This window comes from Stylophora pistillata, chromosome 1 (assembly GCF_964205215.1).
Source record: "Stylophora pistillata chromosome 1, jaStyPist1.2, whole genome shotgun sequence".
Taxonomy (NCBI): Eukaryota; Metazoa; Cnidaria; class Anthozoa; order Scleractinia; family Pocilloporidae; genus Stylophora; species Stylophora pistillata.
The window spans coordinates 36439724-36450616 of record NC_142519.1 but is presented as its reverse complement, the minus strand read 5'-3'; the positions used below and the strand labels follow the sequence as shown (position 1 = coordinate 36450616).

The 10893-nt window shown below is 36.2% G+C and overlaps 1 protein-coding gene and 1 long non-coding RNA gene across 2 annotated transcripts; one reads left to right on the top strand and one right to left on the bottom strand.

Moving 5' to 3' along the window:
• Positions 1-361: 361 nt before the first annotated feature.
• On the bottom strand, positions 362-9057 carry LOC111347615 (uncharacterized). Its single transcript, XM_088755061.1, has 6 exons — positions 7772-9057; positions 5977-7461; positions 5416-5667; positions 3429-3555; positions 1370-1441; positions 362-547 (listed from the first exon to the last, which is right to left on the bottom strand). Exons 2-6 carry the CDS (start codon positions 6317-6319, stop codon positions 460-462), a joined length of 882 nt encoding a protein of 293 aa, XP_088611187.1. The 5' UTR covers positions 6320-7461; positions 7772-9057; the 3' UTR covers positions 362-459.
• On the top strand, positions 6073-10515 carry LOC148742279 (uncharacterized). Its single transcript, XR_015999288.1, has 2 exons — positions 6073-6180; positions 9068-10515. It is a non-coding gene; the product is annotated as an uncharacterized LOC148742279 (long non-coding RNA).
• Positions 10516-10893: the final 378 nt, after the last annotated feature.

Below are 10893 nucleotides of genomic sequence, written 5' to 3'. Positions count from 1 at the left end.
CTAATTTGTTTTTCCTTCAGCGATGCTTAGAATAAACTCTAAAGAGAAGTGTTAGGATAAAGATTCGATTGTTAAAGGTAAGGAGCGATTGAAAAAACTAAAGTAAATCCCGAGATCTTTCCGGTCTCACTTCGAGAGATTGCTCCCAAATTACTTTTCAAGTGATATTGAAATATTAAAATATTAATGTTCCTGCTACTCGTTGCAATTTCTTATTGCTCCGTTACTCGTTACTACGTTACTCTGTTTAGTAACACCTCCATCATAGAGGGAAGCCCAACTCAGTGAGGGCCACCTCGGCTTCTTCTTTTAGAATAAAGTGAGCTTTGCGGCGCAAGAGAGGATGCAACTCGAAGCAATATTGTTTTTCTTCATTAACTTTTATTTCTTAATATCTTTGTCCTCAGGGGTCCTCTGGTTAATTAATTGATTTCATTTTTTTTCTTTTACTTTTTTTACTTACAGCGTCAAATCTTCCCAGGGGGAAACCTCAATGTCAGCAAACACTCCTGGTGGTAAATATTGTAACTGGTTGTTGGACAAGTCCCTGAAACCAATAGGTCATCACAACGAAGCGTGAACTCTGTTGCCTATGTTATGTAAGTTTTCCTGCATCTTGAAAGCACACGATACTTTTCAAAATACTATAAACAAATGCAAAGCTGAATGTCGTTTTAGAATTGGGTACAAATCTTAAAGAGGGCAATACTCTAATCGAATTTATTGCCTCACGAAAATTTAAACACGACAATTTAAAGAAATTGAGGAGAAATTTTTAGATTACCCTTTGTTAGATTCCTTTTAACGCAAGCTGACCAGTATTAAAGTCGAATATGAGTAAATTTATTTTTTAACGTCTTTTTTGGCGTTGCCTCTCTGATTTCTTATAGTTCTTACTGTTTGTTATCCTCTGAGACATTTCAATCTGATGGTTTAAAACGCTCTGCGGGTTAAGGATCTGCTTCAGGCGCTAATGTTTCTGTGCAATCATGATAAATTTTGCCTTGGTATAAGATCCTTTGGTATTTACGTGGTCAAGAGATTGGAAGACAAAAACGGCGTGGTTGGGGTAGGACGAGGTTATTGATTACCACTCGAGAAGGGTCGTTATATCTTGTTGCAATGGTACATTGGTACAAGATAAGTCTGTTACCGGAGACTCCAAATAAATATTTAAAGTGATTTGACTGAGCTGCATAAGGGAGGTTGCCCTTTTTAAGAAAAATCGTTTTTCTATATTTTTTTGACAGGAAGTTTGGATTCCAAGCCAGTCTGATGTGAAAGTTCAAATTTGGCTTCTCTGCATCGGTACGAGGTAAAAAAAAAATCATCATTAAACGTTCGTATGCAAAAGAAACGTCGTCCTTACAGATGTTCCAGCTTCCTGTTGTCACTAAAGGCCCCTACTGACAAGTTCAGCAACTTATTATTGGACAGGTCCCTAGAAACAAATTAACAAATCAATTAATTTATTTACTCGACTGTGAACCTGAATTTCACAGCTTACAAAAAGATTAAGGACTTGTCTGTATGCTGCTTATTGATTTGACTCGGAGGTTCATGTAGAAATGAACTTGCTATGAGTTTTTCTCAAGGTGATGTATGCATTTGAAATTATTAATTCTCTAAGTAAAGATTATTCTTGGAAAATACCAGAGCTTTGACCAATGCTTTTTTCTGTTTACTAGAACCAGCGAAAAGAATGAAATATGAAATATGTAATGATCATAATGCAAAGGGAAACACCCGAAATATTTTTTGGCTCTCTTAATTAAAAAATTTGAAACACATGTAATACTAAGTTTCCCTACACAATCAGGATCAGAAGCAAATGTTTATCTACTGATGGATATTTCAGTTCCCCCCTTAGAAAAAACCTCTGCCTCACTTTGTGCATTAGCTTTAAGTGGATTATTTCCCGTGAATATAGAGATCAGCCCCAAAGCTCATTGGCTTGAACTGGGTCAAATATGAAGGAGCGTTTCACTTGATCTTCAGGGTCAATGTAGACATGTAGGGGCAGGATCTGGGAAGGGTGTGATGGGGGCATCCACACCCACCCGCGAGGATTCACTTAATATTGAGCGACGGTTGCAAAGAGAGTTAAAAAGACAAAACAAAACAAAAAAAAACAAACAAACAAAATCGAACCAAGGCAAACTGACTGAACCGCAAATACATTTCTAATTCCTAATTTAAGTAAATTTAGTCATCGATCTATCTCGTTAACATTTGCCAATAATTTAATCATGAATACCATCTGAAAACTTAATCGATATTGATTTTGACAAGATTTCGGCCCTGCCGGAAAACTCTACCTCTTCTCGATGCGACAGTAAGTAAAAGTTTGACATGATCACGAGGAGCATAGAAGCTAGATTCCGGTTGCCGGTCATTCTCCTAAATGCAAGGTCACGAGAAGCGTTGCAGCTGTTAAAGCCTTTATAATCCAATATGTTGATGGGCGTCTCATGCAAAGAACTTTGTACTTCGCTGATCTAATTAAGATCGACTATTTTCCGTCCTCAGTTCGAGTATTTTTGCACTGTAGTGATCCGACGCGGGTTAATTCTTCTTGATGACGGTATGAAACAATGAGTTTAAGAAATTTACTGAAGTCGAAATCTCCAGCTGATCCTAAAATCGTTTTCTTTTGCTCATCTAGACGTGTAAATTTCCAAACTGCTTCACCTGAGGAATTAAGTTTTTCCCGCATTAAAGTCTGAAAGCGCCTGAAGAGGGCATGATGAACATAGTCCTGATGGACGAAATTATTCAGTGATTGTCGCCTGTCAGTTTTTATGTAATACGTTGAGTCTGTTTCAATCAAAAGATTAACTGCTCTAATACTGATAGTCCGAAATATATATCTTTTGAAAGCTTATTTAGTAGCTCAGAAATTTCTTATCGCTTTAATATTGTCTCTGCCTGTAAACTAATGCATGGCTTATAACCCCAGTAATATTGTAGTAATGAAATCTCTTTAGCTTACAATGTGTAGTATCTACTTATTTATTACTAATACCCGCCAAGACTAGCTAATGCTATATGTGGGTTGTGTAAATTGGCTTTTAATGTTCTCTGAAAAAATAATAAACAGTCAAATAGTCAAAAAGACACTTTCTGCTGTTTACGGTTTGGACTAGAATTAATGCCAAAACACAAAAACTATGCGTCTGGTCTCAGCTACTAATTTTTTCCCTTAGCTCTTGACAAACTGATCACACCCTTGGCGCTTGTGGAATATAAATTTTCTTACCAAATTAAGACATTTTTCTGGGTTGTAGTTGTTGGTGTTTTTCGCTGTTTTCACCTATGAAATAACTGCAAACTCCTCATACTTTTTCCAGTCATTGTGCCACCTCTTAATTCAGTCGAGCAGAAACCAAATTATTTGAGGCCTTTTGTGATGCATACAAAGTACTTACAGTTTTCCTGTAGCTCGTGGAATTTTCTTTGGAATTGACTTAAGCTGTTTTCCTTCACAGTTGGCTGATACTAGGCCCTTCATGTTACCTTTAAGGACTTTGCATTGGCACGGCTGAGGGCACTCAGCTGACAAACAAAAACAGGCTTCAATTAAACTTGTTATTTGAATCATATTTGCTTTTAATCGTTCACTTTTATTTAAAGAACTTATCAACCGAAAGCTTTAAATCAAATCGATGGTGGTAAGTTACACAGTAAACCATCCGTTTAGCGGCATTCCTCAACATCATCCGAAACTAAAATGTCACCCATTGAAATAAAAGACAAACTGTTTCAATCAGATTTTTACAATCATGTTCGCCAAAGAGCTTTTTTACAATCACGGGCATGATTACTATTCGCTATTTATAAAAATGATCTAAATGATTACTTCTTGGGATTTGTTGGCAACTGGAGGTATCTTTTATTATTTTGCGATTGATCTGTCCAAAGATAAGAATGACAGTAAGGGCAATCCGGGTTTAATTTCGCTGTCAATGTTTAATCGACCGAATGTTACAATTCTGAGTTTCCTCCTTTAACATGCACATCGCACAACGTTAAAATGGCCACCCTGACCGTAAAATGGCCCTCGCTTTCTTTAAAAATTCTTTTGTTGCGTGACCTTTGCCTGAAAATGAAAATGTGTTCTGGTTAAAAATCACTTTCGAAATGAAAACCTAAAATCGTATGGTTGCATCTTTTTCTGACCGCTACATTTGAGCTGAGAGGAAAACCGCATTGACATCGCCTTGAGACTTTGGCCAAGTCGTTTCTTATATTTGTTCATTCTGAACAATTTTGCGAATACTTGGTTTTAGATATTCAAAAGTTTGATCAGCACAGTTTTTGATGGCATCATAGCGAAAATCGTTGAATAACGATCCAGTTGGTTTCTGCCAATGGCTGACAGTATTATTTAACCCGCTCGGCTTTTGATAGAGGAAATAGTTTCGCCATTTTCATTTTTAGTTGGATTAGTTTTTCAGCGTAGTCAATCAATAAAAATCAATAAGTAATGTACCTTAATTTGTTTTAAATTCATGTAAATCAATTGATTATGGTCAGAAATCAATGAAAAGCGAAGAATAAGAAAGTTGTGAGTAATCACATTATTTCAGATCCGGTAGGATTCTTTCCAATGAGAAGAAAGGTCAAGGTATGATGCTTCTTTGACACATTGCATGTAATTAAAAAGCCGTAATAAAAGGCTCTTTCATATTAGTCTTAAAATAAACAGTTTAGCATTCCCCCTCAGACTGGTAACATGACTGAATATTTGACTTCCATTACAATTTCAAACACGGAGCCATTCCAACTGTCCAACAGATGCTCTGATAGATGCAAACGGCTACTACAACTTCGACTTCTCAAGACTTCTTTAAAAAATGTTTGAAAGAAGAACACTGCACCATAATACTTTCGATAAATAATTTGCTTAAATGAAGATGAGCGGCGTAATGGATTTCCGACAATTTACTTAAAATATAGAAAAGCAGATCAGCGGCTACCAAACAGACGCAATTCCTATACCCTAGCTAGTTGTCTTTTTGTTATGGGCCATGAGTAAATGCCGCTCTCTTATGGGATACAGCGCTTTTCTAATATCTTTGCTCTGACATGTGGTGCTTTATACTTGGGCAGCACTCAATCGAGTCAGTTTGGTATTTGGATCCCTAAGAAACCTATAGCCTGCACAATAATTTCGAGCTTAAGCATGAAAACTAAACGTTTAATAATTGGAAATAAGCAACTCACTTACTTTGTGTTTCACCTCACAAATATGACTTTTAAAGGTACCCTTACTTCAAATTGTCTTAAAAAGTTTTATTCGGAAGCCAAAAATCCTCAATTTGATACAAGACGAATAGTAAGGTTACCAAAAGCATACACAACAGCTGAGCTACCTTGAAGTAAATATTAATATGTAACTAACGTAAGACTTACTCTCGACAGCAAGACTGATGTTTTCCCTCTTCAACTGACCATGGTCGTCCACCTCACAGCTGTAATTTGTATTTCTTTCTTCTTCAGTAACGTTGATTTGGAGTCGCACACTAGTGCTGTTTTGCACAACGACGCCATTCCTTCTCCAGACAATACGAGGGGCCGGTCCACCACGAGCCGGGCACCACAAAGATGAAGAATGGTTGAGCAGGACAAACTGAGTCTTTTCAACTTTTACTAAATTAGTGGCAACTAAGCACAAAAATTCAGAAATGGTATGTTAGGAACTGATAAAAAAAAAAAGCAAAACATAAAAATACTTAAGTGCCAGTCATTACTTATCACTGGGGGGGAGGGGGTGAAGGATTTTGGATTGGGATACCATGATCCTCCTTAATGCTTTTTAATATTCCTATGATCCTCCCCTCCACGTTGGTAGTTAATTGGCATTTATACTTATTAGTGACGACTGATCTTCGCTCCATTCTCCATTGGAAACGAAGTGACCCCCAAAATCCTCCATCCCCTCCCCCCCGCGATACATAATGACTGGTCCCTTACCTGTTGTATTTAGCGTTTTTCCCTTAAAGTAGGCGTGCCACAGCTGGTATCTGTGGTGAGGTGAAAATCTTAACCACATGTTCCGTCTACTGGAGCGTAGGGTAACATTAACGTATTTCCCACAAAATACACCCAATAGATTTGCAGACTGATCAGACCCATCACGGATCTCAAGATATTCCTCATCAGCACAAGGTGCTCCAGGTAACTCAAGGTCCCTCCCTAGAATGATTACTACTTCCACATATTTCCCTTTTTCCACTGTAAGAAGTTTTGTATCAAAGTCTGAGAAAGATTGTCTGGAGTATACTTCCATGATTATTGCACCTATAACAACGAACATAAATTCACGTGGGAATTAGGTCGAATACAAACCTGAATACTTTGCACAATTAGTTAATTAATGACTATCCACCTAGTTTTTAAACTTTCTGGCTTAAGGTCTTTTTTTTTTTCATACCAATTATGTACGAGGCTTTTGATATTACACGATGGTGCATTTCGTACAATTGGCCTTGAATCGCGTCAGATAGAGAATGCATATTTTGGGGAGTATCGAATGATTTCTCAATCATCCCAGAATTCGAGGAAGGGAACATTGGAACACTATAAACTCTGCCCATTTGTTTGGATAAATCGGAAAAATAACAACAGCAATTATCGTCGATTTCTTGTAAAATAATGCAGACAACTTTCTAACACTCACCCGGACAATGTTACTCGGATTTTTGGCACCGACACTGAGGTGAATAGTTGTTTTAGTACAAACTGATTGGCTTCTCAAACTCCGAATACCCTTTGCTTTTCATCTTCCAGAAACTCGCGCGGAGGTTGCCCCCGAAAACATTATAATCGTTGCAGGAATAAATTAGTTCAAATAACCTTTTTCTGCTAAATTATCTCCGCACTGTTTTAGTATAAACTAGAAAAAAAATCATTCATGGAAGTGGAGGGGGCCAGTGGTAGATATATATCCAGCGCCAGCCATCAACAATGAGGAGCATGTAGATTCCTGATACTTCTCAAAATATCATTACTTTGCTCTTGCGTCAGAAAAAACTGAAAGAAGTGCATTAGACTGTAAAAAGACGAGAAATTATTAACGCATTCAACATAAGATTTGTATTTAGAGAGTTTGAATTTCACTAAAAATATCCCTAAACTGCTCTTCGCATGGGTAATACTTCTAATTTTCCATAGTTCTGCCCATATTTTCGCGTGAAAATCCCTCGGAATACTCACCTCAAACACCGCTTATTACGGTATGCCGATAGAATTGATCCAAGCCTACCCTCTTCGGAAAATCATAATGACATTTTCGGTAAAAGCTTTCCAGTCATAACCAAAACTGCCCTTTATGCGAACTGAAACAATATTTACTTATGTGCCCAATACCCTCTTGTGAAAACTATGTAACAAGCGCAACGTTAACGGACTTACACAAAACAAAAGTGAAAGTCCACATGCTCTTGATAGACATCTTTCCTGGCAAAAGAAAACAGATGAGTATTAAAATTTTAAAGCTATCTTATCTGAATACCTCTCCTCGGCACCTCAGCATATCTATGCCCTGTATACATAGCGCTTCAGAAACATCATCGGCTTAGATTTTACTTTCAATGTCTCGTTATTGAACCATGATATTTTTGCCTAAACGACTAAGCGTTCCATCGGTCACTATGGCTATAGCATACTATGGCTATAGCATTCTGCACTATTTTACCAATAAGAGCACCCAAACACCCTTTGACAAACTTATGAATGAATTACCAAAATAATTCATAACTTGCACTACCTCAGGAGTGTTTTAGCTGTTTACATCACTGCTCAAAATGACACGATATAAATTAGTTGATATTCCTGAAATAAGATTGTTCACTTTTAATTCTTAATGCTGTTTCTAAACGTTTCTTGTAGTGAAAGCAGCACCTGCATATTTACACTGACTACTAATTCATCATCGTTATGACGCTCACGGTGATAGAAAAGAACGTTCGGTTACCCCTATGTCAGTTCGAGTAGCATTCCATGTAACGTTCTTTGTGAAAAAGTTACGTTGGAAGCTGAAAAAATTAAACAATGTAAACAGAAAAATTGAAAATTCTTCTTCCTAAACATTTAACAAAGAAGTCAGTTGCTCGTATCACGATGTACAGCGTTATGTTCCCTCATATTTTTTTTTTTTTCATTGCACTTTTCTCTTATAATGAGGCAAAGACTCTTCTTAAATCATTTTTATTACCAGACTTAGAACACAGAAAAACTACAAGATTACCTGAATGGTGACTGCTTCCTTTCTCCACTTGGGTGTTTTTATGCCGCAGTCGCATTTACAAATACAACAAATATTTTATTCACGTATACAGCAATAAAACCATAACAGATGTTTCAAGCTGGTAGAGTTATATGTAGGTTACTAACGTGGAGGCTCGACATATATTTATCTCAAGTAGCTTCTGAAGAAGGGTTGTTCAACTTCTTTGATGAAGATGAACTATAAAACAAAAATAGATAAAAAAAAAAAAACAGTGCTCGCAAAAGTAGTGGCAAAATACCTACAGAAGTCATTATTCAGAGAGGAATATCCTTCACAAAATGAAGTCAGCCTCTAGCCTGTCTAGTCATTTCATCTTTGTTTGACGAGTAGTCAGAAGTGTTTTTAGGGTTAGAAATGCCTTGTTTTTATTTGGAAAGGAAGTTTTAACACCCACCAATACTTCATCCTCCTCTGTACAAAGAAAAACGTTTACCTTCAACTTCGTAAACTGATAACTGATTGTAAGACTTGGTGTCTAAAGTTAAAGCGCATTGGCAGAAAACTTCTATTGGGGTAACATATCTTTATTTGTATCGAAGAAAGTAGAAAAATTAATTTTTTCTTGAACGACGACTTTTAGCAACCATGAAACATGTCATCGAAATATTTTGTATATTTCGATGACATGTTTCTTCCTGTCCAGTCAGCCTATCAAGACGTTTCGTATGAAGTAGTAATCATACTTGCTGATGAGTTCAAATAGTTGAATATGGACCTGTCAACAACGTTCATCAGTGTACTTACGTGTGCATATATGTGTTTAATTAAACGCAGGAAACTGAATGAGAAATTTTACAAGAAACTGTTTGTCTCAGCCGGAGTGGTCCTGGCTTGATTGGTGTCAAGGCTCTTTGTACTTTTCTTTACTCCTCGTTCCATAGAAATATTAACAAACTGTGACTCCTACCCAGAATACCGTAGTGTCATCTGCAATGAGCGACCATCTCGGTCATGAGAGGACAGTTGTACCATAAAGTCACAAAGAGAATGAGAGAGGCTCTGCCATAATAAGCAACCCAGACCTGTAACTTTTATGATCAGAACTTTCCGAAGGGAAATTTGAATCTAAAAACACCAAATTGTTTAAAGAGCAGAAATAATTTTTTTTGTGGAAACGGGGGAATAATAATTGGATTCAACGACTGATGAGGACAGGGGTCTAAAGATACTCAAGAGGTTCTCGTAAAGTGTCTTTCCCTGTTAACAACCAATTTCACGTCAAGTGACCTAGTTAAGTTAGACACTTTCTTAAAGTCAAACCCAATTAAAATTTGTTTAGAATAGTGTCTGAGTGCAATGTGATCACCCAGTTTGCGTTAATGCTTGATGAATTGCATTTGAATCAAAAAAATGTCACAATGTATTTTCAAATAAACCAACGTGTTGTAATAACATTTACCGCATCAATCTATCTTCTAACGTGTAGGTATCATTATTTGAATGGTAGTAATTTTAACTTTCTTTTATTTTGTAATGCCTTGTTTTAGCCTTTATTCGTTTCATTTTTCTCATTTTTCTCATTTTTCTCGATGGGGCTGCGTCTATCACAGATAGTATTTCCATTCCGCTAATCACTAACACTAACTCTATAATCATCATATTTAAGTTGTTCTACAAAGAGAAAAGTCGTTGGTTACTATAATAAAAAAAACAATCCTGATTAGTCCACCATAGATAATCAAAATGAACCTCTTTTTCTTGCTAAAAAATAGCATGTGATTTATTTCTGTTCAAAGATAACGCTGCAGTCAATTTACTAATAAAATAATCCTTCTGTTCACACATCAGTATATCAATAAGGCCCACACAGATGTTTAAAGCTGGTGTTAGATTTATTCACAAATACTAAACTGAAAGGCTATCTCATTGTATATTCATTTTGGGGAGTTTTTTACATTCATAACAAATTTTTTTTATATTTGCTCATTTGGGCTAAAATAATTAAGTCCATAAGACCAAAGTTTAAATAGCCAAATACCTACAAGTCGCCATAGAAAAATTTTATAAGTTAAACATTTGAACATTTCAAAGAACACAAAGTATAATTCAACTCTGACATCAGCTGGTTGCAGCCACAATAAATGTTAACTGTGGCTATGATATATAATGCACATCTCCTTACAGCGTAATCTTAATTATATATAACTCAGATATATTATTATTTTCAATTCTTGAAAGCTTATTTTTCATGATTCAATATTTCACAGTTCAGCTTGTTGTTACTTATACTCCTATTTTGTAAACACTATCAGGTGGCCGTTATCCTTGGAATTGTATATTCAAAACTGTAATAAACTGAATAGTCGATTTAGTCATTTACTTCCACACGTTTAGTTAGAATTTGAATAACAAAGGGACTTTGCCATAATAATCAAATTCTGGGGGATTCTGTCACGATGCACTGACAGAGCATTTTAATTTCTTTTTCTGTCGATTTACTCGTTGCAAAAACAATTCAACCGTTTGCTCTTTAAAATTCCTAGACCAAAGAAATGAACAGTAAAGCTGGTATTTCTGTACAGTAGGCAGTTAATATTTATCTAGTAGATTATTGAAGCGGAAAAATTCTATATCATTGTGATTCTAATATCCAAGTATAA